At 42.5% G+C, this 27,933-nt stretch overlaps 3 protein-coding genes across 4 annotated transcripts in view; 2 read left to right on the top strand and 1 right to left on the bottom strand.

Moving 5' to 3' along the window:
* The first annotated feature begins 27 nt into the window (after window positions 1–27).
* On the top strand, window positions 28–2,920 carry LOC124035822 (adenine phosphoribosyltransferase-like). The gene is made up of 5 exons (XM_046349593.1): window positions 28–183; window positions 432–535; window positions 897–1,030; window positions 1,178–1,256; window positions 1,438–2,920. Exons 1-5 carry the CDS (start codon window positions 92–94, stop codon window positions 1,575–1,577), a joined length of 549 nt encoding a protein of 182 aa, XP_046205549.1. The 5' UTR covers window positions 28–91; the 3' UTR covers window positions 1,578–2,920.
* A 52-nt stretch (window positions 2,921–2,972) lies between these two features.
* On the bottom strand, window positions 2,973–7,300 carry LOC124035819 (DNA replication factor Cdt1-like). Its single transcript, XM_046349588.1, has 10 exons — window positions 6,434–7,300; window positions 5,822–5,977; window positions 5,383–5,615; window positions 5,004–5,198; window positions 4,770–4,915; window positions 4,570–4,664; window positions 4,291–4,482; window positions 3,855–3,998; window positions 3,550–3,751; window positions 2,973–3,444 (listed from the first exon to the last, which is right to left on the bottom strand). Exons 1-10 carry the CDS (start codon window positions 7,037–7,039, stop codon window positions 3,281–3,283), a joined length of 2,133 nt encoding a protein of 710 aa, XP_046205544.1. The 5' UTR covers window positions 7,040–7,300; the 3' UTR covers window positions 2,973–3,280.
* Window positions 7,301–8,846: 1,546 nt separating this feature from the next.
* LOC124035817 (piezo-type mechanosensitive ion channel component 1-like) overlaps window positions 8,847–27,933 on the top strand; it is an 89,771-nt gene continuing 70,684 nt past the window's right edge. For both annotated transcript variants that reach the window (XM_046349584.1, XM_046349585.1), the window contains exon 1: window positions 8,847–9,847. In XM_046349584.1, the coding sequence (XP_046205540.1) occupies window positions 9,784–9,847 (64 nt within the window). In that variant the 5' untranslated portion in view covers window positions 8,847–9,783. The remainder of the gene's footprint in view (window positions 9,848–27,933) is intronic.

Consider the following 27,933-nt stretch of genomic DNA (forward strand, 5'->3'; position numbering starts at 1 on the left):
ACGACCCGGATGTTGTCGCATGACTACCAGGCATTTGACCTTTTGCCTCAAAGTCCACACAGACGATTCCACAGGAAGTTAACTCTCAGCCATGGCAGTCCACACGAGAGAAGCTAAATTAGATCTGGTCACCAAACACATAAAACCTTTTCCTGATTTCCCAAGCAAAGGAATACTTTTCAGGTAACTATTAGTAGTGAATGATACATTGTCGCGATAAACCTAGCTGGCGTTACGTTCATGTGCTGAATTAGATAGCTAGCCATCTCTGCAATGCTAGCTTTCTATTCTAAATAACGTGCATGCGTGTAATACTATTTTGTAGTAGCTAACTAGCTGTGTTGAAATGCTCGATAGAAGATACATTTTACGAGAGAACTAGTTCGAATATTTATTTCAACAGCTAATGTGAATGCATTTTTGTGTGTCAGAGACATCTGTCCAATTCTCAAAGACCCGGGTGCATTGACCGCAGTCATCGATCTTTTTGAGGAACATGTGAGGCAGACTCATCCCCAAGTAGAACTGATTGTCGGTGAGTCATCCCCATGGCTGCGTTTAGACAGGCAGCCCAATTTGGTATTTTGGCCAATCAGATCAGTTCTGAGAAAGATCTGATGTGATTGGTCAAAGGACCAATTGGTGGATAAAATATCAGAATTGGGCGGGCTGCCTGTGTAAAAGCAGTCACTGTCATATGCAGCTCCTGAGGAACATTAACATGAGAAGCAATGGCGCATGTGTCACAGAGGACACCATGCAGCTCCCCAGTTCTTGCTGTCTGGGAATTAGGCAATTCTGAGCTCATCGAAGGTTGCAGCTGTCATTTAACCACATATTTCCTTCAACACCATGGATGGTCACTGTGTTCTAACAGCTGGATCTATGTCCTGTAGGTCTGGATGCTCGGGGATTTCTCTTCGGACCCCTTCTAGCCCAGAGGTTAGGAGTGGGATTTGTGCTGGTCCGGAAGAAGGGGAAGCTCCCAGGGCCTACAGTGTCTGTGGCATACAAACTGGAGTATGGAGAGGTGAAATTGGCTGATGATGACTGCTGTATTACCTCCTACACCCTTCTGTCCTTTCATATCACAGCTCCAAGCCTCTGAAAAGTACATGTGTATTGGAACCTGCTATTTGTTTATAACATTCCTTTTCAATTAATATTCCTTCATCAGGCCGAGGTTGAGGTCCAGGAGGATGCAGTGGCTCCAGGAGAGAAAGTGCTGCTCATCGATGATCTACTAGCCACTGGAGGTGAGGCATTTCACTGTTCATGGGATGTATTTTGTACAAATAAGTGGACAGTATGGCAGATAAAAATGTATATTGATTTAACTAAGGGAACTGTGTTTAATTGGCATTACCTGTCTTTGTTTGACAAATGCCTCCATATTACTCAGTAGTACTCTACCTAACTTTCTCTACTGTTTGTCAGGAACCCTGTGTGCTGCCTGTGAGCTCATGAAGAAACAGAATGCAGAGGTAATGGGCTGCATGGTGATCATTGAGCTCAAAGAGCTCAACGGGGTTGAAAAGCTGAAGCCAAATACCCTCTTCTCCCTGGTGCAGTATTGAGGTCAAACAATTCCAAGTGTTCCATTCATTATGGTTTAGAACACACCACTTTGATGCAGTTTACTGTCTTACAGTTCCTACCCAACTGTAATGAATTGTGATGGAGACCTTTTTTGGGTTACATTTTTGTTACAGGTAAACTTTCCAAAGCATTTCTATGAACTATAAAGCAAATGCCATTCAATTTATAAGTATAAATAGTACGTCTGTGACGGTTATGGAATTTTGGAAGACTATTTGGCCATCCAAATGACCACGGTCACTGTAATAACTGTTCGAATAGCAGCAACAACAAAAACATTTTTACACACACTTTTCTCCTCTCCTCCACGTGCCGTCATGTGAATAGAACGGGCGTCCCCATTCAAGTCAATGATGGCATAATGGGTGGACTGGCGAAAGCAGGAAGCGTACCATAGAGAAAGAGGCGAGAGGATTCTCTCTTTCCAAAACCGGTTCATGTGAGATTAACCCTTTTTTGTATGGAACTCTTGTCAAATTATGTGAGGCTTCTTTGATAACATTGTGCAATTGAAAAGCCACTTATTCTTACATTGGTTCAAAATACTGACCCTCAACAAGGTGTAGATGAGAGAAATAACAAAAAATTGCCAAAAGGAAGTGCCAGCTGGCTGGCCTCTGAAGCTAAGCAGGGTTGTCCCTGGATGGGTGACCAGATGCTGCTGGAAGTGGTATTGGAGGGCCAGGAGGAGGCACTTTTCCTCTGGTCTTAAAAAAGGCCCCAGGGCTGTGATTGGGGACATTGCCCTGTGTAGGGTGCCGTCTTTTGGATGGGATGTTAAACAGGTGTCCTGACTCTGGTCACTATAAAGAGCACATGGCACTTATCGTTAATTGGGTGTTAACCCCGGTGGCCTGGCTAAATTCCCAATCTGGCCCTCACACCATGATCACCTTAATCATTCACCTCTCCTCTTAGTTGGTGCTGTACATGAGAATGTATTCTCAGCCAATTTAACTGGTAGAATAAGGGTTAAATGATTTAAATGTGTCATTCTGAGAAACTTAACGCTGCACGTGCATCTTCCTTATTGGCATTTCTATTGTTTGAGCAGTCACAGCTTTGTCAATATAGACCATCTGCGTGTACCCATCAATGTGCTGTTATTTTCATTACTGTCTTCATCTATAACCATTAGTTGTGCTAGCCCTCATTTATATGCAATAAGTATCCATGTCTAAAGATGCCTTCTGTTATGTACTGGTGCAATTGAGTCATTTTGTCAGTATACTTGTTTCACCATGACTGGCTAATTGTTTCAAACTTCTGCAGAATAAAAATAAACTGTTCACATTGGAGAAACATGTGCACTACAGAATAAGAACCTGCTTGTTGGAAATCTGTGTAAGCAAAAAAAGGCAGTTTAACAAAGGTAACTAGAAAGGTTTTTGTTTCAGAATTAAGACAACGGTGTCATAACTACCTAATCAACCAGAAACAGTCTCCTGCAACTGTAAAACCACCCACAAAATGAGTCCGTGTTAAAATTGACAAAACCATTGCAGTGTTAATCTATACAAATATTACACATTGTTATTGAATTAGTACAAGTTATTTTACTTGCTTAAAACCAGCCATGCATTGTGCAATAATCAAAGACTTGAAGTCACATATATATATGCGTACGCAGGACAATATGTCTCTATTCAAATTACACATTGAAAATCATAGCTTTTAAGCTTCACAGGCTTTCTTCCTCTTTGGTCTTCTGCTTCAGCTTCTCCAGTACCACATTCAGGTCCATGGTCTTGTTCAACTTGAGATAGAAGTCCTTTCTAATTGTGTGAATTGTAAGCCATTCAGAAGTCAGTTCTGCCAGCAGGTGAAGGTGCAGCTCCATATCACCTTAAAAAAAATGTTGGCCAATGTCAAAACGAATACACTGAAAACCAATGGATGTTTTTAAAGGTTAATATAGGATTTCATCAGGCATTTCTTCAGATGACTCACCCATGCTCATGGCAGAGCAGTAACTAGAGACCATCCGGTTACAGGCCACCTCCATGATCAGTGCGGGTTTCTTCTCTGCCACAAAGACGTTACGCAGGATCCGAGCCAGTTCCTCCAGCCGTGACATCATCACAAGGCGCTCCTCCTGCTGAGGGTTCCGGGTCAAGGCAGCTTGGAGCTTCTGAGCCTGCTTTGCTCGGATCTACAACAAAAGAGAGGGGTCAGTCCCAGTCCTCACTGCATAGGGCATACTGTACTACATACACACATTTATGTGTCCTAAGTCAAACAGGAAGGTGACCTACCCTTTCCAGCAGGGACTGAGACACCCCTTTGAGGGCACTGTTAGTTTCAGCAGGAGCTACGGGAGTTTGTGGAACAGGCTCTTGCTCTTTTACACAGACCATCTCTGCGGTCTTCAGAACCGCGTTGGCCAGTGCTTTCTCCACCTGGAAAGAGCAAAATGAATACCAAACAATTCCATTGAAATGAATGCCCATCAAAGTAAAGCCCAATCCAATCAAGGTTTATTCAGCACGTACAGAGTTTACAGCAAGTATAATATATGCAGTGAAATGCTTACTTGCAAGCTCCTGCAACAGTGCAATAAAATGGAAGTACACAATATAAAGTGGCTAGTGTCTTCATCATACAGCTATATAGATAAAACAACAGCATTTGACTGTGTTTTAAGGGTTGGATGTGTAAAGGAGATTTTAGGACCGACGGGTCAGTAAGTACCTTGGGGGTCATCATGGAGCGGGCCTTGTCCAGAACCTCCTGGGCAGTGGTTAGCTTCTCAGCTCCCCGTGGGGGCTGGGGTAGCTCACCGGGCAGGACATTGGGCACCTCATCCACATTGAAGTGAGGGTGCCAGCGAGTAAGCTTGTCATCTGGGACTCTAATAGGAGGATTCAACTTGGCAAGGAACGCCTAAAGACAACATATAGAGATTGGTTCCCAAGTCAGGTCAACTCAAAGTATACAGTAACAAAATATTATCTTATGAATGGTGCCTACCCTGTGATGCCCTTTCACAATGTTGATTAGGTTTTGGTGGAAGATACGTCGCCTCTCTAACAGGCGGGAAGCAGCCAGCACTGCCTTGCTCTTATCTGAGGAACAAAAACAGACATCAAGAGAGACTCAGATCAGCAGTTATTTAAAATACACTCATCTGTGTTGAAAGAATACAAAGCATCATGAGACCATCCCCTCACCAGCTTCAATGACAGGCTCCACTGTGAGCTGGTAGCTAGACTTCTTCACTGTAGCACTGAAGGTAGGAATGTTTCTCTCCTGACGGAAATGGTAGGCAGTAGGATAGACAGTCTTAATCTGGCCCACATGGGTCTCTTCAAAACGCCTGTGAAATAAAAAGTGATTAATATTTCTGCTGCTCTTTCCCATGGAATTCTACTAATCCAATTAGACAAGTGTAGTTTGCTCCATACTTGTGCATCATGTCCTGGACACCCTGCTTCACTTTGGCAAAGGTAACAGTCTCTGAGCGGTTGAAAAGCATTCCCACTATGGTGTCCATGCTACGGAACATTCCAGCAAGCAGTTTGTACTTGAAGGGCAGGGTGAGGCCAGGGGGAGTATCCTGGGCAAGAGTATGGTACCGCTGATAGGCTGGGAGCTTATCTCTGAAAAAGAGCATATTACAGATCAGGACAATGGATGAGTTATAGTCAAAGCCACTACAGCAGCCTCTTTTCAAATAACACTGTTTCCCAACAAAGACCAGCATCAAATGTCACTATTTTGAGCTTCACCCACCCTGGCCGAATTTAAGATGGTCTATAATTTAAATAATTGTTTCATCCTCACCCATCCTCGGTTATTGGGCAATTATTTTCCTCAGTAGATCTGGCCTCTGCCAACCTCTCCGCCTTCCGATGTTGTGCCTTAGCAGCAAGCTCTTTGACACGGGCTAGCTTTGTCTTCAGGTCTGGGGCAGTAGACCTTGTGGCCGTAGAGGGTAGGTTCTCAGCTTTCCGTGTCTGGTCCTTGATCTTCTGAAGTTGGAACTTGAGTGCTACAACATCCTCTTTGGAGAAAGTCTGATGTAGTAGGGAAAAAAACATTTAAAAAATTAATAAATCAATACCATTGAAACATGTGAGGATGCTGTCCATTATGGTATGACTAAGGAGTAACTTGAGGGGATAAAATGAAACATTCTCCCATAGAATTGAATTGTGGCCAGGTGTGTAGACTTAACAGCGAAGAGCAGAGGTGAAAGCATATGCCACCAACAATACTGTACCTTGTGCCCCTCTTTTGGTTTTGAGCTGCCCTGAACATGTGGTTTGCCCGTTGGAGAATGGTTGGCACTGCAATTGACGAAATTATTTGATTCTTTATCAACAGGTAGTGGTGAATAGGGTACCTGCAGGACATCTTTAGCCAGAGGCTGGGTTGCCTAAAAAATAAAAGATTAAGTAGTGACTTGTACATTTTCAGCCCCCTTCAATGTCTTCAAATTATTTAGCTACTAGTAGCCAAACTAGGAAAATGAATTGTTGTGAGGTCTGTTGTGTCTAGCTTATGATAAATAGCTAGTTAACCATTCTGGACCAGGTTATTTCTAGAAATAGGTCGCCAGTTTGTTGCCCTAAAAGCTGTAAATGGTGTTAGCTTATGACTATAATATCAGTCAGTTAACATGACCTTTATTAAGCCGTTATACTTGTTTTGATTAGCCTACGTAGAAGTGACGTTATTTTGATGAAGATTGTCTTAGAACAACACGTAGTTATGAGATCTAAGCCTGTGTTTACCACACACACACCCTAATTTACGCAGTTTATCAAAATAAAAACATTAAAATGACACCATGGCGGCCTACGAAAATATGCCATTATTAAGCCAACATTACCTTTTCGTCGTCTTCGAAGAGAATCAATTTCTTCCTGACCGCCTTCTTCACAACTTTAACCGGCCCAGGACTTGTCCCTGCAGCGATGCCATGTTTTCTTGCCTCGATCCGAAGACGCTTCTTTGCGATTTTATGGTCAGCAGTGGCTGAAAATACAGCTGATCCAAGATCGAACTCAGCATCTGTAGAGGTCCTCTTGGGAGTACGAGGGCTGGAGAAAAGGGTTTGTTTTTCCGAGTTAGTCCTCGCCAGCACAGGAGACACGCTCTCCACCTTATTGACCGAAGTCGCCTCATCAATAACCCTCCAAAACTCCTCTTGTACACTGTTTTCATAACATGAAGTCTTTATCATAACATTTGTTGTAGATGCTGCATTCTTGCTTTTCCACAGAGTTGATATTGTGCTGGGATGACTTGTTACAGTGTCCACAACTTGCTTTAAATTGCCATCACCATGCGCAGCCCCACTAGCATCTTTCTTTCTCTGGACGTAGAAATCGGTGACCCGCGCCTGAGACATAATGATGTCAAATCTAGAACCACACAATTCTCTTCTGGTCAGGAAAAACGAACGATAAAATTCCAACTCAGCAGCTTCAGCCATCGAGGTATATATGCAGGCTTGATCAAAGTCGCTATGACCAGAACATCAACACACTTTCGCGCGAAATGGACACGTGACCTTCACAAAGTCTCCTCCCGCCCCGTTTCAAATAGATTTGTTTAAAGATTGGTCAGTACCTCACCTTTTTTGAACGAATCAGTTGTGATAAGGCTGTCTCAAAGGACAGTACAGTATGTAGTTAAGAAACTGTTGTGTGATTGATGGGATTATATTCATGATTAGCGTTGATTGAGTTAGAGTTAAACCGTAGCAGGTTCAGGATAATTTACGCAGTATGTTAGGAGCATTAAAGTAGGTTTGGAGATTTAGGTTAAAGGTTAGGAAAAGAGTTAGGATTAGCAAAAATTCTAAAACATGTTTTTTTATACATCAATTTGACAAAAGCTGTATCGCATCTGGACATTACCGCGCGAGCCAGTTGCTCGGTTCTCCCGGATGACAACGTGAAGTAGTGAGTAGGATTCTGTTTTCTTGTGCAACGGTGGTTGCTTTTTTTCCCTTCTTTTTACTAGTTTCCCTCATGTAATAATTTGTATTTGCATGCAGTGAAAATATGTAGTTTTTATTGTACGGTAGGTCAATGCTATGTTATTTCTCAATATTTGAGTTGGTGATGGTTTCCTATCTGGCCATGTAATTTGAGATTATTGTAGGTCATGCATTCTGGATATCTATGAGTTAAGTAGTGTGATTATCTGACTGCTTCCTCTTTTTTAATGAAAATCATTTGAAGAGGGTTTTCTGTGTGTGTGTGTGTGTGAGAGAGAGAGAGAGAGAGAGAGAGAGAGAGAGAGAGAGAGAGAGAGAGAGAGAGAGAGAGAGAGAGAGAGAGAGAGAGAGAGAGAGATGAAAGCTGGTCCTGGGGCTCTGTTCACAAACACAAACACACCCCATAGAGCCCCAGGACAGCAGCACAATTAGACCCAATCAAATAATGAGAAAACAAAAAGGTAATTACTTGACACATTGGAAACAATTGACAAAAAAACAGACCAAACTAAAATGCTATTTGGTCCTAAACAGAGAGTACACAGTGGCAGAATACCTGACCACTGTGACTGACCCAAATTTAAGGAAAGCTTTGACTATGTACAGACTCAGTGAGCATAGCCTTGCCATTGAGAAAGGCCGCCGTAGATAGACATGGCTCTCAAGAGAAGACAGGCTATGTGCACACTGCCCACAAAATGAGGTGAAAACTGAGCTGCACTTCCTAACCTTCTGTCCAATGTATGACCATATTAGAGACACATATTTCCCTCAGACTACACAGATCCACAAATAATTTGAAAACAAACCCAATTTTTATAAACTCCCATATCTACTGGGTGAAATTCCACAGTGTGCCATCACAGCAGCAAGATTTATGACCTGTTGCCACAAGAAAAGGGCAACCAGTGAAGAACAAACACCATTGTAAATACAACCCATATTTATGCTTATTTATTTCCCCTTGTGTACCCTTAACCGTTTGTACATCGTTGCAACACTGTATATATACGTAATATGACATTTGTAATGTCTTTATTGTTTTGAAACTTCTGTATGTGTAACGCTTACTGTTAATTTTGATTGTTTATTTCACTTTTGTATATTATCTACCTCACTTGCTTTGGCAATGTTAACACATGTTTCCCATGCCAATAAAGGCTTTTGAATTGAATTGAGAGAGTGATAAATTTGGCTTGGCGTACCGCTAGATGGCGCTAATGATTTACCAGACAATATTTATTTAGAAGAATGAAGAGTCAATTTCAAGCAGGGTACAGCAGTGTGAAACTTCTTCAAAATAATACCGAGTACGAGGTTTCGGGTGTATAATCTCAAAATTCATAGGCTACTGGTTTTACTACGCGGTTAAGGTAGGGTTATTCATTAGCATGTTGCTGTAGGAGTGTCACATAGCAATATTTCACCTATAATTTCCTACCATAGGCTAAAGTTTGTAAGTGTCATGTGTCAACGCAAAACGACGATGTGCTCAAGTAGGCGCAGGCGATGCATGGTGCTGTCAGTGAGAGATTTTCAAACATGCGTTAACTATGATATAGAATAGCTGAATAGGTTGAAAATGAATTCGCTTCTTTCGAAATTACCATACATCATTTGGGTATGCTTGTGGGATAGTCTTCCACGTGGACAGGTTGCTTTCGAAAACACACATTAAAATTGTTAGTTAGGTTATGAAGAGAGAAAAAAAATCAGAGGAAGTACCAACCCAGTGAGAGTGAATTGGATTTACAGCGACTGAAAGAACAGTTCATCTGTTGCAGTAGGCCTACTGGTGAATCACTTTTTCCTGGAAGATATTGCTTTACAGGGAATGTTCAGTCCAAGGGGCGGCAAGAAAGGAGAGTTGTTTCAATACGGGAGAGCTGGTAGTTAGTTTTGTTTACAATTTCGTGAGAATACATTTTATACCCCCGCAATGTGAGGAGGTGAAGATGTCTTGCGGATTTACAGAACAAGAACCGCAATAGTCCGCATTGGTCCATCACTCTGGAAACTTGAAAAAGTTGAAAAATACTTTTGGAAGTCATATGTCTGTCTAGTGGAATGACCGCACCGCTTTATTTTCTCGGTTTAAAAGACTGTTTTAAAACCATGAACAATTATTGCGGACTGGGTTTATTAAAATTGATTGGGTGGAATGTAACGTTCCGTCGAGGAATGTCAGCGAGGCTGTAGACTGGAGTTAAGCAGTGCATTTGGGACGCGCACTCATGGAGCTTCAGGTGGTATGTGGACTGCTCTACTGCTTCCTTTTGCCGACGTTCTTGTTAGCAGGTAAATTGTCAGTGTTTCCATTGTGAATTGAATTAATGTTAGTGCTCAATAGGTCTAAATGATTGATATTATGTTATTTTACTACATATTCAATTTGCATGTCATGCTATATTATTTATTGTTGTCTACCTATTTGTATTTTTGTTCATGTCATTTCAGGCAGGGGTAGGCTACAATAAAAACATGAACATACAGAACACTGACAGAATGACATTGATAGAGCAGATAAAAATCATAATCTGAAATTGGAATCACTTCTGTATAAATAGGATTATTATGTCGTTAAGTATACCATATATATATATATATATATATATATATATATATATATATATATATATATATATATATATATATATATATATATATATATATATATATATATATATATAAAGGGTTCTTTGGCTGTCCCCATAGCATAACCCATTTTGCTTCCAGGTAGAACCCTTTTGAGTTCCATGTAAAACTCTGTGGAAATGTTTCTACATGGAAGTCTAAAGGGTTCTACCTGGAACCAAAACGGGTTCTTCAAAGGGTTATCCTAGGGGGACAGCCGAAGAATGCTTTTAGGTTTTAGATTTAGTGCCCATTCAAAGAGTGCACACCATTGTTCATACTTCATTCTTGGCCTATATAATGGTAGGATGCTGTGCCACAGGACAACGCAAGTGTAAATGGTAGTTTAAATGAAAAGATGGTTTGTATTTGAAGCTTCAAGTGTAGTAGGCCTATAACTTGGTAAATGAACTGAGGACTATTAGTATCATGTAAGTGTTTTAACAGGAAACCGTCCTCAGTTGTGTCATCTCTAAAGATTCTTTTCTATCTCAGCCTTCTTGTCCCTGAAACTTTCCATTCCACCAGCCAACTTTAAGGCACTAAAATCCAGATTTTATCCTACTGGTATTACTAAGAGCTCTGTGGCGGTTATAGATATGGTTTAGACTGTTGACAGGATACTGCTAGAAGATGTGGCATCTCTTGTCACATGGGTTCTCCGGGGCTCGCAGGAAACAGAAAGTGTCTCGCGAGCCTCCTTACCCATTACACGTTGCCAACCAATCTCCACTCATTTCCACTCATTGGCTCCAATCTCCACTCATTGGCTACAACTGTTTCAATTTAAGGTCTATGTCTCACCCACACGCCTGATTTCCCTTTTGTGACCGCATAATGTTGCTCTTCACACGTGGTTTAGAAGTTGCAGGCCTCATCATACATGTCCTCTGTTTTTTTTGTCAGCAAGATCTATTGGTGCTCATCTGGATGCAGACTGTAACCCTGCCATCTTTGTGGTCAATCCAAGGCTGGAAGGTGCACATCACTGAGGGCAATAAAAATGCTCCAGACAGTGGGTCATCCTGACCAGTGCATTGTTCCACATGAGGCCACATAGGACCTGATTAATCAAGACCACATGGTTGGCTGGTGTGTTTACTACTACCGTTTGAAAGTGAGCCAATGAGAAGATAATGAACCTGTATCTGAGTGGAATAAAGATTTTAGAACAGGGTGGAATATGTGAAGAGCGGACAAACACAATAAATCAAATTAAATCAAATGTTATTTGTCACATGCGCCGAATACATCAGTTGCAGATCTTGCCGTAAAATGCTTACTTTACAAGCCCTTAACCAACAAGGCAGTTCAAGAAATAGAGTTAGGCAAAGATTTACAAAATAAAATAAAGTGAAAAAATAAATCAAATCAAAAAGTAAGACAAGAAAATTACATTAATGAGGCTATTTACACGGGGTACCGGTACCGAGACAATTTGAGGGGGTAAAGGTTAGTTTAGGTACTTGCAAAGTGACTATGCATAGATAATAAACAGTGAATAACAGCAGGGGGGGGGGGGGTCATTGTAAAAACAGTCTATGACTTGGGTGACTGGAGTCTCTAATAAGTCTTTGGGCCTTCCTCTGACGCCATATAGAATTATTAGAGACTCCAGTCCTGATAGGTCCTGGATGTCAGGAAGCTTCCACTATATTCAATTGGAAATTTGGAGAAAACCTGGACTTGTTCGATGCAAGCAATCAAATATAGTTCAAATAATGACCTACTGCATCAATGATATTTTATACTCACACAAACACACACTTGTGTGATAACAAACACACACTTGTGTGATATGAACTCTTTCATTTTGGAACACGTCTGTTCCGTGCTGGCGTCGCCTACCAATACTGTGGGGTAACCTCCTTTTATACATGTACATGTCTCATTTGTACATATATTTCCATTGGCAATGTGAATATAAATCATTTCTCATACAAAACCCCATTTAAATGACCAGTGAGTGCCCTTTCCTCCAATGATTCAACACTGTCTTTGACAAACAATACTAGGCAATCAGTGCTCATTTAACGACAATACAAACCCAACCCACTCTCCAATCAAGCAGCTATCAAATCAAATTGTATTTGTCACATGCGCTGAATACAACAGGGGTAGGTAGACCTTACAGTGGAATTCTGACATACAAGCCCATAACCAACAATGCCGTTTTCAGAAAAACAAGTGTTAAGTCAAAAATATAAAAATAACAAATAGTTAAAGAGCAGCAGTAAAGTAACAGTAGCGAGGCTACATACAGGGGGGTACCGGTACAGAGTCAAAGTGCGAAGGCATAGGTTAGTCGAGGTAATTGAGGTAATATGTACTGGTAGGTGGAGTTAAAGTGACTATGCATAGATAATAACCAAATCAAATCAAATTTATTTATATAGCCCTTCGTACATCAGCTGATATCTCAAAGTGCTGTACAGAAACCCAGCCTAAAACCCCAAACAGCAAACAATGCAGGTGTAAAAGCACGGTGGCTAGGAAAAACTCCCTAGAAAGGCCAAAACCTAGGAAGAAACCTAGAGAGGAACCGGGCTATGTGGGGTGGCCAGTCCTCTTCTGGCTGTGCCGGGTAGAGATTGTAACAGAACATGACCAAGATGTTCAAATGTTCATAAATGACCAGCATGGTCAAATAATAATAAGGCAGAACAGTTGAAACTGGAGCAGCAGCACAGTCAGGTGGACTGGGGACAGCAAGGAGCCATCATGTCAGGTAGTCCTGGGGCACGGTCCTAGGGCTCAGGTCCTCCGAGAGAGAGAAAGAAAGAGAGAATTAGAGAGAGCATATGTGGGGTGGCCAGTCCTCTTCTGGCTGTGCCGGGTGGAGATTATAACAGAACGTGGCCAAGATGTTCAAATGTTCATAAATGACCAGCATGGTTGAATAATAGTAAGGCAGAACAGTTGAAACTGGAGCAGGAGCATGGCCAGGTGGACTGGGGACAGCAAGGAGTCCTCATGTCAGGTAGTCCTGGGACATGGTCCTAGGGCCCAGGCCAGTTGAAACTGGAGCAGCAGCATGGCCAGGTGGACTGGGGACAGCAAGGAGTCATCATGTCAGGTAGTCCTGGGGCATGGTCCTAGGGCTCAGGTCCTCCGAGAGAGAGAAAGAAAGAGAGAAGGAGAGAATTAGAGAACGCACACTTAGATTCACACAGGACACCTGAATAGGACAGGAGAAGTACTCCAGATAAACAAACTGACCCTAGCCCCCGACACATAAACTACTGCAGCATAAATACTGGAGGCTGAGACAGGAGGGGTCAGGAGACACTGTGGCCCCATCCGAGGACACCCCGGACAGGGCCAAACAGGAAGGATATAACCCCACCCACTTTGCCAAAGCACAGCCCCCATACCACTAGAGGGAAATCTTCAACCACCAACTTACCATCCTGAGACAAGGCCGAGTATAGCCCACAAAGATCTCCGACACGGTACAACCCAAGGGGGGAACCCAGACAGGCCGACCACAACAGTGAATCAACCCACCCAGGTGACGCACCCCCCCCCAGGGACGGCACGAGAGAGCCCCAGCAAGCCAGTGACTCAGCCCCCGTAACAGGGTTAGAGGCAAAGAATCCCAGTGAAAAGAGGGGAACCGGCCAGGCAGAGACAGCAAGGGCGGTTCGTTGCTCCAGAGCCTTTCCGTTCACCTTCCCACTCCTGGGCCAGACTACACTCAATCATATGACCCACTGAAGAGATGAGTCTTCAGTAAAGACTTAAAGGTTGAGACCGAGTTTGCGTCTCTGACATGGGTAGGCAGACCGTTCCATAAAAATGGAGCTCTATAGGAGAAAGCCCTGCCTCCAGCTGTTTGCTTAGAAATTCTAGGGACAATTAGGAGGCCTGCGTCTTGTGACCGTAGCGTACGTGTAGGTATGTACGGCAGGACCAAATCAGAGAGGTAGGTAGGAGCAAGCCCATGTAATGCTTTGTAGGTTAGCAGTAAAACCTTGAAATCAGCCCTTGCTTTGACAGGAAGCCAGTGTAGAGAGGCTAGCACTGGAGTAATATGATCAAATTTTTTGGTTCTAGTCAGGATTCTAGCAGCCGTATTTAGCACTAACTGAAGTTTATTTAGTGCTTTATCCGGGTAGCCGGAAAATAGAGCATTGCAGTAGTCTAACCTAGAAGTGACAAAAGCATGGATTAATTTTTCTGCATCATTTTTGGACAGAAAGTTTCTGATTTTTGCAATGTTACGTAGATGGAAAAAAGCTGTCCTCGAAATGGTCTTGATATGTTCTTCAAAAGAGAGATCAGGGTCCAGAGTAACGCCGAGGTCCTTCACAGTTTTATTTGAGACGACTGTACAACCATTAAGATTAATTGTCAGATTCAACAGAAGATCTCTTTGTTTCTTGGGACCTAGAACAAGCATCTCTGTTTTGTCCGAGTTTAATAGTAGAAAGTTTGCAGCCATCCACTTCCTTATGTCTGAAACACATGCTTCTAGCGAGGGCAATTTTGGGGCTTCACCATGTTTCATTGAAATGTACAGCTGTGTGTCATCCGCATAGCAGTGAAAGTTTACATTATGTTTTCGAATAACATCCTCAAGAGGTAAAATATATAGTGAAAACAATAGTGGTCCTAAAACAGAACCTTGAGGAACACCGAAATGTACAGTTGATTTGTCAGAGGACAAACCATTCACAGAGACAAACTGATATCTTTCCGACAGATAAGACCTAAACCAGGCCAGAACATGTCCGTGTAGACCAATTTGGGTTTCCAATCTCTCCAAAAGAATGTGGTGATCGATGGTATCAAAAGCAGCACTAAGGTCTAGGAGCACGAGGACAGATGCAGAGCCTCGGTCCGATGCCATCAAAATGTCATTTACCACCTTCACAAGTGCCGTCTCAGTGCTATGATGGGGTCTAAAACCAGACTGAAGCATTTCGTATACATTGTTTGTCTTCAGGAAGGCAGTGAGTTGCTGCGCAACAGCCTTCTCTAAAATCTTTGAGAGGAATGGAAGATTCGATATAGGCCGATAGTTTTTTATATTTTCTGGGTCAAGGTTTGGCTTTTTCAAGAGAGGCTTTATTACTGCCACTTTTAGTGAGTTTGGTACACATCCAGTGGATAGAGAGCCGTTTATTATGTTCAACATAGGAGGGCCAAGCACAGGGAGCAGCTCTTTCAGTAGTTTAGTTGGAATAGGGTCCAGTATACAGCTTGAAGGTTTAGAGGCCATGATTATTTTCATCATTGTGTCAAGAGATATAGTACTAAAACACTTGAGCGTCTCTCTTGATCCTAGGTCCTGGCAGAGTTGTGCAGACTCAGGACAACTGAGGTTTGGAGGAATACGCAGGTTTAAAGAGGAGTCCGTAATTTGCTTTCTAATATTCATAATCTTTTCCTCAAAGAAGTTCATGAATTTATCACTGCTAAAGTGCAAGTCATCCTCTCTTGGGGAATGCTGCTTTTTAGTTAGCTTTGCCACAGTATCAAAAAGGAATTTCGGATTGTTCTTATTTTCCTCAATTAAGTTAGAAAAATAGGAACCAGAGAGTAGCACCGGCGTAAAGGAGGAGAATGGAACATGGGCCCTGTGCTGTGTGAGGACAGTTGTGTGTGAGGTTAAGCTCATGGGGCGCGCAGTGAGTCTGCTGCATAGGTCTGATAAACCGTGCGCTTGAGTCTCCAGCTGCGGTACATAGTGAAAACACCTGTAGCCTGTCGCTCCAGCACAGCTTAAATACACCCATTAGCTAGAACGATGCTCCAAACACTGTTAACATTACACAGCCAGGAGACAGCTAATGTATAGAGAGGGGTTTAACACATTATTTTCAATCTCTACCTTTTGATTTTGATTCAACTGGTTGAAGTGTAAATCACAGCCTTGAAGTGCTATTCTGTTGAAGAGCTGTTTGAGAACGTAAGATAGCATCGATTTATGCTAGTTCTCCTTTTGTCCGGTGCCAAGGATAGATCTATGTTTTATTTGGTCACTCACTGCCAAAAAGATGAGTTAGAGTCAGTGAGATGTAAACCTGCAAGAGGCCTATTCTAGGGCCTACTCTGGGCTGAGACTCTGCTTCTATAAGAAGAGAATGTGAGAGGGACATGACTGGCAAAGTGGGCGAGGAAAATAGTTCACCCTTAAGTCCTGGCTTGCTGCTCATTACCTCATGTTCAAAGCTATAAACAGTATGGTTGGCCTGCTCGCTAAATTGTGTGAGTACATTGCATTATCTCAGTTAATCCCATTTGTTTTTATACCTAATAAGAGACAATTATGCCCAATCCCAAGAATGAATGGGGGTGGGCTTACTGGGCTAAACTAAATCACAGATGTGTCGGGTGTGTTTTAGTGTTTAGAGATTCACAGTGGTCTCACAGCAAGTTGGGGAATAAAAGGTATATGCTTGGTTTTACTTACTTAATCCTCCGTACTGGCCTTTGATTATCACGGCAATTCTGATCCAACCATTCATTTATACATTGTGCCCCTGGCCTGAGAGGATGGCAGTTCAATATGTAGCTAGATGTAGAAGGCTAATGTTAACTAGCTAACTTTGTCCAAGAAAGCAAGCATTTTAGCCAGGTAGCCTAGGACAACGAAACTAGAAGCGTGTACAGTATGACAGAGTGATATACCGTTTCGTCAACATGAAGGAGAGGAGGATGGCATCGGTGTTTCACTACAAGTAGGGTGGTTCAACATGTTTTTTCTTCTGCCACTGTTTGTTTCCTAATGTTTCGGCCTTTAGGCCTATATATCACGGACGCAAGGCATATGGACTATCTGGTTATAGACGCAATCTCAACAGATTTTTTTTCTAGCATCCCCAGCGATTTTACCCACACACTGCTACACGTGTGTGTGTGTGTGTTTCAGTCTGAGTGAGTCAGAACTAGTTGAGAATGTTGAAGTAGCTTTCACAGTCTAGTCTGAAATGTGACACAGGCCTTGTGGGGAGGACAGGGCTCTATCCCCGGCTCATCTAGCTCCGCATTAGTAACGACCCACAGGAGGCACGCCTGTTTACAGGAGCCGGCAAGCAGAACCACTTCCCTTAAATTACCTTTAACACCCACACATTGATTGCGTAGCCCAAAGCCGAGTGTTTGTTTTACTATGTCCTGGACACAGGCCCACAGTCAATGGTACCACACCCCCCCCCCTACACACAAAAACAGGAAGGAGGTCGAGCCAGGTGAGCCCAGCTAGCAGCCCCAATGTTCCACCAACAATGGAAAGGCTTTGTTATACACTTAACAAAAATATAAATGCAACATGCAACAATTTCAAAGATTTTACTGAGTAAGAGCTCATATAAGGAAATCAGTCAATTCAAATAAATTGATTACCCCCTAATCTATGGATTTCACATGACTGGGAATACAGATATGCATCTGTTGGTCACAGATACCTCAGTCAGTATCTGGTGTGACCATCATTTGCCTCATGCAGCATGACACATCTCCTTCGCAAAGAGTTGATCAGGCTGTAGATTGTGCATTATCATGCTGAAACATGAGGCAATGGTGGCAGAGGAATGGCACAAAAATTGGCCTCAGGATCTCGTCACGGTATGTCTGTGCATTCAAATTGTCATCAATTAAAACGCAATTGTGTTGTTGTCTGTAGCTTATTCTTACCCATACCATAACCCCACTGCCACCATGGTGCACTCTGTTCACAACGTTAACATCCCACAGGTGAAGAAGCTGGATGTAGAGGTCCTGGGCTGTGGTTGTGAGGCTGGTTGGACTTACCGCCAAATTCTCTAAAACAACATTGGAGATGGCTTATGGTAGAGAAATTAACATTCCATTCTCTGGCAACAGCTCTGGTGGACATTCCTGCAGTCAGCATGCCAACTGCACAATTGCAAACTTGAGACATCTATGGCATTGATTTGTGTGACAAAACTGCACATTTTATAGTGCCCTTTTATTGTCCCCAGCACAAGGTGCACCTGTGTAATGATCATGCTGTTTCATCAGCTTCTTGATATGCCGCACCTGTTAGGTGGATTGATTACGTTGGCAAAGGTGAAATGCTCACTAACAGGGATGTAAACAAATTTGGGCACAACATTTGAGAGAAATCAACTTTTTGTACATATGGAGAATTTCTGGAATCTTTCATTTCAGCTCATGAAACATGGGACCAACACTTTACATGTTGCGTTTATATTTGTGTTCAGTATACATGAAGTCAGTTACATGTTCATGTATGGTAGTTTGAAAGTTGAATCCAAGCATGTAATGGTTTTCCGTTACTCAGTGAACATTATTTTGTGAATAAACTGAGTGTTGTCATTTCCACTAGCTGTAGCTACGGCCCTCAGTGTGTCTCGACCTCACCCAGACGTTCAGATTGTTTACCATGGTATTACCATGGTAAAGATGAGTGCCATGGCAACATCCTGAGATGAATCTCGTGCTTCCACCTTTAGACTGGCAAGTCAACTTCTCTACAAGTTAATGTCACCAGTACAACTAAATACAAAGTCCTATGTGTCTTCTTGCATTTACACAACTTTGAGTTTGATGATTCATAAAGTGAAGGAAGGACAATATTCACGTGAAAGTTGAGTAATGTGCAATAGTCTCACTGCTGCTAAAAGGAGGAAGTAAGACTTTTTGGCCAAGTGCAGTACAGACATCAAATAACGCCTTTAGAGAACGCACAACCTGCCATAGATACCACGGTTCAGTGTGCTTATTACTCCCAAGTGCAGAAATGTGTCCCACACACACAGTCCTGAGTGTAAATGCCCTTTCCATCCCATGTATGTTAACCATGAAGAAGAAAATGGATGATAGGGAAAGGGGATACATAGTCAGTTGCGCAACTGAATGCATTCAACTGAAATGTGTCTTCCACGTTTAACACAACCCCTCTGAATCAGAGAGGTGCGGGGGGCTGCCTTATTCAACGTCCACGTCATCGGCGCTCGGGGAGCAGTTGTTGTTGGGGGTTAACTGCCTTGCTCCTGAGGAGACAATTCGGTAAGTGTTCCGTGCACTGTGCATGGTGTCTGTCTTTGGGGCAGTGATGATAATGGCAGATGGGTCACGCTTTGAATGTGTATCAGCTGTGTTTTTAAATTTTTTATTTAACCAAGGTCTCTTTCTCAGATGAGCCCTGTATACACACCAAACACATCAATATACACTATATAAATTAATATTCACACCAATACACTAAAAGCAAAATACAATCATCAGTTAAAAGGTCCTCAATCAGCCTTTTGAATTGCCATAGAGGCACCATTTTGTCCAAGTTTAGAGAGCCTTGGAGATCATTCCACAAGGCAGGTGCCAAAAAACGAAAAGCAGATTTATCTAACTCAGTGGAGATAGCCATTTCTGAGACCAGATCTGGTATACTGTACGTCTAGTGCAGTACTCACAGCAAAGACTGAGGAAAACCCCGGTATTATTTAAGATACTCTAGTATTTGAAGATAGGAAAATACAAATATTTTTACCATTCAACCTCACACAATGTTGACGTTTTCGTATTTTAAAAAACTCATAGTGAGTGAAAATGGAAGCATTTTCAACCAGAAACGGTGTCACGGTCTGACCATCGTTCGTATGTGTTTTCCTTGTTTTAGTGTTGGTCAGGACGTGAGCTGGGTGGGCATTCTATGTTGTGTGTCTGGTTTGTCTATTTCTATGTTTGGCCTGATATGGTTCTCAATCAGAGGCAGGTGTTAGTCATTGTCTCTGATTGGGAACCATATTTAGGCAGCCTGTTTTGTGTTGGGTTTTGTGGGTGATTGTCCTTAGTGTCTTTGTTCCTTGTTCCTTGTGCTGTGTGTATGTGCACCAGTATTAGGCTGTTTCGGTTTTTGTTACGTTTTGTATTTAGATTTGTGTTACGTTTGTTCATTAAACATGGATCGCAATCTACACAGTGCATTTTGGTCTGACTCTCCTTCACACCTAGAAAACCGTTACAAACGGGTGTGTATCAGTTTTTGGATGATGGCCATGGATGTGAATGGCGGGCCTCCATGTGTTCCCTTCCTCTGGACGTTCACATTGATATTCAGTGTGTCACATCCTGTTTGTTAGAGTGATCATTGCTTACGCAGCAGGTTTAACACACAAAACCTGTGTGTCACCGTGGGCACAATGACCTGAGGAACCACAATGATCTCATAGCTGCTCTACTAATGAGAAGTTGACGTAGATCACTGATATACTTGGCAGGGTTAAAGGGTTATCAGGCTGTGCCAGAACTGTGGTGGAGTCTATTGACTGACTGTCTTCCCGGTGCACATATGTACACTATATATACAAAAGTATGTGACATGTAAAATTGAGTACACAGCTATGCAATCTCCATAGACAAACATTGGCAGTAGAATAGCCTTACTGAAGAGCTCGGTGACTTTCAATGTGGCACCGTCCATAGGATGCTACCTTTCCAAGCAGTCAGTTCGTCAAATTTCTGCCGTGCTGGAGCTGCCCCGGGTCAACTTTAAGTGTTGTTATTGTGACATGGAAAGGTCTAGGAGCAACAACGGCTCAGCTGCAAAGTGGTATCCGAATCCACTCATTTGAAGCGGTGTCCACATACTTTTGTACATATAGTGTATGTCACGGTTTCCCAAACATCACAAACTGACAGTTAAACTGATAATCACATATCACACACACATCCTGGTTAGTGCTCTCAACTGCTTGGCAGTGTTTCTCTCAGTGTCGAAGTTTGACTGGGATCCAAGTGTCTAGAGAAGAAAATAAGGCCATGGCTTTTGTGTTGCCTTTAATTTAGGGCTAAGATGCTTATGATATGTTTGTAAACCTAACTCTGACTTAAAACTCACTTAGACACAGCAGCATTCTGGAAAGTTACACGCTTTTGGTTTCTGTGCTTTGTGAAAATTAAATATAGACTTGAAGAAATGCTGCTCAGCCAGAAATACCTAAGTCAGTTCTAGCTACATATGTATTTAGGTTAAATCTACCCTCAAATTCCATGGAGAAAATACTGAAAATTTCCGTCCCATACAGATGAACTGCCCCAGTAGAGTTACTGAATCATGAAGGGGACAGACAGTTCATTATATCTGAAGATCCACTTTCCCGTCGTCTTCTTGCAGACAAACCCAAAACACTTCTCACGACTATAAAACCAAATGAATGATGAAAAACGTCTGAAATTTGAATGACCTTGATCATATATTTTTTTATCTGTGGGTCGTTAACATCTGTATGATGTGATCAGTAGCATTGGAAGACCAAAGTTCAAATTGGCCCCAAGCAAGTGTATGTTGATCTGTGCTATTGCCTTAATCAATTACCAAAATCTATTCAAACAATGCCGGAGATACATTTATTTTATTTTATTTCACCTTTATTTAACCAGGTAGGCAAGTTGAGAACAAGTTCTCATTTACAATTGTGACCTGGCCAAGATAAAGCAAAGCAGTTCGACAGATACAACGACACAGAGTTACACATGGAGTAAAACAAACATACAGTCAATAATACAGTATAAACAAGTCTATATACAATGTGAGCAAATGAGGTGAGAAGGGAGGTAAAGGCAAAAAAGGCCATGGTGGCAAAGTAAATACAATATAGCAAGTAAAACACTGGAATGGTAGTTTTGCAATGGAAGAATGTGCAAAGTAGAAATAAAAATAATGGGGTGCAAAGGAGCAAAATAAATAAATAAATAAAATACAGTTGGGAAAGAGGTAGTTGTTTGGGCTAAATTATAGGTGGGCTATGTACAGGTGCAGTAATCTGTAAGATGCTCTGACAGTTGGTGCTTAAAGTTAGTGAGGGAGATAAGTGTTTCCAGTTTCAGAGATTTTTGCAGTTCGTTCCAGTCACTGGCAGCAGAGAACTGGAAGGAGAGGCGGCCAAAGAAAGAATTGGTTTTGGGGGTGACTAGAGAGATATACCTGCTGGAGCGTGTGCTACAGGTGGGAGATGCTATGGTGACCAGCTAGCTGAGATTAGGGGGGACTTTACCTAGCAGCGTCTTGTAGATGACATGGAGCCAGTGGGTTTGGCGACGAGTATGAAGCGAGGGCCAGCCAACGAGAGCGTACAGGTCGCAATGGTGGGTAGTATATGGGGCTTTGGTGACAAAACGGATTGCACTGTGATAGACTGCATCCAATTTGTTGAGTAGGGTATTGGAGGCTATTTTGTAAATGACATCGCCAAAGTCGAGGATTGGTAGGATGGTCAGTTTTACAAGAGTATGTTTGGCAGCATGAGTGAAGGATGCTTTGTTGCGAAATAGGAAGCCAATTCTAGATTTAACTTTGGATTGGAGATGTTTGATATGGGTCTGGAAGGAGAGTTTACAGTCTAACCAGACACCTAAGTATTTGTAGTATTTGTACATCATCAGTATTGTTTGCCACTTGACTTTTGTTCACTATGAGCAATTTATCAAGTATTTTATAAGTGAGACACATTCTGGCCAGTGTAGGTATTCGGGAAACACTGTATTAGCAGAGATTTCAAACCCAGAGGCGCAACATCGGGATAATTCCAGGAACGCATTGCCAAGCAGACGAGACAGACCAGACTTGGGGTTTGGTAAGTCAATGGGAGAGGTGAAACAGTTGTTCATTTTCTCAAATTCTAGATTCGAGCCGATGATTTAGCCATTACTAAAGCACGTGAGTGACAAACTGACACGCGTTTAATTATGTCAAGTACAGGCGGTTTGGTTTCTGCGCATGAGCTATGCTAGCTAACGTAGCAATAACATCGCCTACAAGTGTGATCGGGAATTTCTATTGGATAATCATATTTTTTTTTAGCCTCTTTTTTTTATCCATAATTTCGTGGTATCCAATTGGTAGTAGTTACAGTATTACAGTTACAGTATTGTCTCATCGCTGCAACTCCCGTACGGACTTGGGAGAGAAGAAGGTTGAGAGCCATGCATCCTCCGAAACACAACCCAACCAAGCCGCACTGCTTCTTGACACAATGCACATCCAACTCGGAAGGAAACACCAGTGGCGGGCCTGGGCCGCTGGTGGGCGATGAGACAAGGATATCCCTACCGGCCAAACCCTCCCTAACCCGGACGACACTGGGTCAATTGTTTGCCGCTCCACGGGCCTCCCGGTCGCGGCCGCCTGCGACAGAGCCTGGACTTGAACCCAGAATCTCTGGTGGCACATGCAGTGCCTTAGACCACTGCGCCACCCGGGAGGCCCCGGATAATTTGTTTCTGCTTATCTTCATTAGGGCAGCGGTTTACCTCACTATTTTCTTTCACACACACATACACCCACACAGCTGTGAAGGTGCTGTCATGAGTGTCCTTTGAATGAACTCGGACATAATTCTCCATGTAGGTGCTGCTTCTGTCAGCGTAATTGGATTGAGATGAGTAGGAGGAAGTTGAATGTTGAACTTCAACAAGACATAGTTCCATAATGATAAACTTACTGCTTGAACGCTCAATTAAATGCTATTACTCACACATCTATCTACAGTACAGTACAGTACTTGGACTCAGTCAGGGAAGACTAGCTTCTCTGTTAGGCCCCAGAACCACTCAGTTTGTATGTTAGATCCGGAATCTGACAACAGCCAGCGCCATCCAAAGTCATTATTGGAGAATTAACAGTGAGCCAAGGACAGGTGTGGGACTGGCCCGGCTTCAGAGCTTTGTCTTTCAGGATGCAGTAAAACATGATACAGATGGAGGTTACTCATTAAATGAGGATTTGACTGCCTCTGGCTGACCTGTAACCAGATAACAGACCGCCACCGCACTGGCCTCATGCTGGCCAGTCACCACAGACACAGACAGGAGTGCTAATGCGGTTTTTAATGAGGAGCATGGAGCTCCAATGCCCAACACCTGTTGCGGGCACACATTTAGATGTGCTGAACTAGCTGACTGCCTGGGGCTGAGGCTGGCTGACCACGGCCAGAGAAAACCCTCTCGGATATCTAGGGCATTGGGCAGAGCTGGGCCTGCAGCCAGGCCAACTGCCCATAGGCCCAGTGGTCCAGTCCCTCCAAGCAAAAGGATATGGCACAGCATGAGTGAGTAAGGGAGAGGAAGTTGAGCTTCCTCACCTCACTGAGTTATTTTATGAAGAGATTCATTAGAGATTGAAAATGGATCTTAAGCACTTACAAATTCATAACATATTGTACAAATTGGAATTCGTAACATATCATGTGAATTGCATGAAGAACATATACAGTACCAGTCAAAAGTTTGGACACACCTACTCATTCAAGGGTTTTTCTTTATTTTGACCATTTTCTACATTGTAGAATAAATGTGAAGACATCAAAATTATGAAATAACACATGGAATCATGTAGTAACCCAAAAGTGTTAAACAAATAAAATAAGATTTTAGATTTTAGATTCTTCAAAGTAACCACCCTTTGCCTTGATGACAGCTTTGCACACTCTTTCCATTCTCTCAACCAGCGTCATGATGTAGTCACCTGGAATGCATTTCAATTAACAGGTGTGCTTTGTTAAAAGTAACTTTGTGGAATTTCTTTCCTTAAAGAGTTTGAACCAATCAGTTGACAAGGTAGGGGTGGTATACAGAAGATAGCCCTATTTGGTAAAAGGCCAAGTCCATATTATGGCAAGAACAGCTCAAATAAGCAAAGAGAAACAACAGTCCACCATTACTTTAAGACATGAAGGTCAGTCAATCCGGAAAATTTAAAGAACTTTGAAAGTTTCTTCAAGTGCAGTTGCAAAAACCATCAAGCGCTATGAGGACATGAAACGAAGACCCAGAGTTACCTCTGCTGCAGAGGATAAATTCATTAGAGTTAACTGTACCCCAGAAATTGCAGGCCAAATAAATGCTTCATAGAGTTCATGTAACAGACACATCTCAACATCAACTGTTCAGAGGAGACTGCGTGAATCAGGCCTTCATGGTCGAATTTCTGCAAAGAAACCACTACTAAAGGACTCCAATAAGAAGAAGAGACTTGCTTGTGCCAAGAAACACGAACAATGAACATTAGAACGGTGGAAATCTGTCCTTTGGTCTGATGGTTCCAACCGCCATATCTTTGCGAGATGCAGAGTAGGTGAACGGATGATCTCTGCATGTGTGGGTCCCACCGTAAAGCATGGAGGAGGAGGTTTGGGGGTGTTTTGCTGGTGACACTGTCTGTGATTTATTTAGAATCCAAGGCACACTTAACCAGCATGGTTACCACAGCATTCTGCAGTGATACACCATCCCATCTGGTTTGGGCTTAGTGGGACTATCATTTGTTTTTCAACAGGACAATGACCCAACACACCTCTAGGCTGTGTAAGGGCTGTTTGACCAAGAAAGAGAGTGATGGAGTGCTGCATCAGCTGACCTGGCCTCCACAATCACCTAACCTCAACCCAATTCAGATGGTTTGGGATGAGTTGGACAGCAGAGTGAAGGAAAGGCAGCCAACAAGTGCTCAGCATATGTGGGAACTCCTTCAAGACTGTTGGAAAATCATTCCAGGTGAAGCTGGTTGAGAGTGCCATGAGTGTGCAAGGCTGTCATCAAGGCAAAGGGTGCCTACTTTCTAAAGGCAAAAAGTCTAAAATATATTTGGATTTGTTGAACACTTTTTTGGTTACTACATGATTATTTCATAGTTGTGATGTCTTCACTATTATTATACTATTCTCATGGCATATAATTATTTTTTGCAGAGCGTAACATATCGTGCGAAATGGATGACTGTACACAATGGTGCACCATTTTCAGGGACCTATTTTTGGCTCGTGAGCGCTACTTTCAAGACTATTGGCTGAAATGATACAACACCTTTTATAATACATCTTTAAGCAAGATGATATTACAGCTGGTTAATGTATCTGTTTGGCAGGCAGGCATCTCTTTTTTAGCTTCTATTTAGGATATAGCTCATAAAAACCTGATTTGATTAATTGAAACTGTTTTGATTAAGTTGCGATTTTGTGATATGAGAGACATTTGTGACACTGCCGGTCTACATAGTTATGAATATTGGACATTGTGTTACAACTTGCTTCTGAGTCTGAGCCATATGACAGCTGTCTCTTATCTCTGGCACTAATAATAACAGTAACTGCTATATTGCTGAGGGGCCCTAGACCCATGGATTTGAAGGGTCTTCTCACTGTAACTCAGCCCACTCTCTGGTTTCCAATGACATGTAAGTGAGTGATGCACTTATGGGGTTTTAAGGTCTCGCCATGATCTTCCACTCCTCATCTAATCTTCATGGGAATGAATGATGAGCATTTCACCAGCTCTAAATGCAATTCAATGTTAAGCTATTTTTGAGCTGTCAAGCCAAGTATTATGAGGTCTGTTGCAATGGAAAGGATTTGTCTCTCTCTCTGAAAATGTAAATCGCAAAAATCTATATATTTCTTTTGAAATGAATACCTTGACTTACGTTGGGTTTCAAAGGTGAAAGCTCAGAGGTTAAGGGCACTAGATTGGATAATATGTAGTGTAGGTGCTCCTATGTTTGTGTGGTGTTGTATGTCTGTTCCAAACGGTATGGGTCATACCAATAGTATTAATTGTGTTCTGTCCAGTCATGCTTATTCTGCATTCATGGTTTTGAACCTGATTGAGGCTAGTCTGTAAGTCAACACTGTAGGGAAGTGTAGTTCTTCTGAATTTCAAAATAATTGCACTTCAAACTATATCATCGCTTCTTGCAACTGTAACTAGGCCATATGGCCTAGCAAACTCCCGAAGCAGAAATGACAGCCAAGTGGGGGCTACAAGCTAAAAGTCTCACCATTCAATGTGTTAGATTATTCCTCTCTGTAAGCATTCCTCACACACTTGCCCTGACAAGTCTTGTGCTTTTTACTTTCCATTCCTCCAGTAACTGGATTACAAAATGACCCTGATCTCCCTGCTTGTTAGGGGAGGCAGGCAAGCATCAGATGATGATGATGATGAGTGGGCAGAGTCAGGGAGAGGGCTGTGAAGTGTTGAAGAGCAGGCTGCAAACTGAGGTGAGAACTGGGCATATCAAAAGTCTTTCTGACTTTTACGACAGGGTCCACGTTCTGTTCTTCACGCTGAATGCTACTTCTGTTATGGGCCGTTTTATGGGAAATTGCTTCCTCGTGCCGTCGTCTGACTGCGCCGCTTTGGTTCTGGATTTGAATTGAGGTGGTGGTGCAATATCCTCCCCACACATGTTCTCAGAGCCTCCGCTGCCTTTACTGGTCAAAGAGAGAAAGAGGGAGGGAGTGAAGGGTAAGAGTGCAGTCTGTTCAGGTTGCTTGGCTAGCGCCGTTATCTTCTCGGGCCACATGGCACACGCCTTTGCTCGCTGTGTCCGTCGGGTGGAGAAGTCTCCCACCAATAGGTGGAGAGTGGTGTTCATTTTTACCCTTTAGAACAGGGTGATAGATGGGTTATTATGTATGCAGAAATAGTAATAACCCCCTTGAGCACAGCATGGCCATTCAGACCTCCAAATGGCAAATGTTTGTCACAGGATACTGCATTCATACTAATGGAAATATTCATAGGGTTTGAAAGGGGCACGTATTAGATGCTTATTTTCTATTTTAAGGGCAAAACGTCTCTCACAGAGCTGTTTCCTCCCCTGGCACCCAAGTGGTTTCCTCCCCTGGCACCCAAGAGCATTTCGTATTATTCTGTACATAAATCCGAGACAGTCCGTTTAGTATGATATGTTACGGATGATGGAGATCCACAAATTAATACATACCATACGAAACATATGGTATGTATTAATTTGTGGATCT

Source organism: Oncorhynchus gorbuscha, linkage group LG05 (genome assembly GCF_021184085.1).
Source record: "Oncorhynchus gorbuscha isolate QuinsamMale2020 ecotype Even-year linkage group LG05, OgorEven_v1.0, whole genome shotgun sequence".
NCBI lineage: Eukaryota > Metazoa > Chordata > Actinopteri > Salmoniformes > Salmonidae > Oncorhynchus > Oncorhynchus gorbuscha.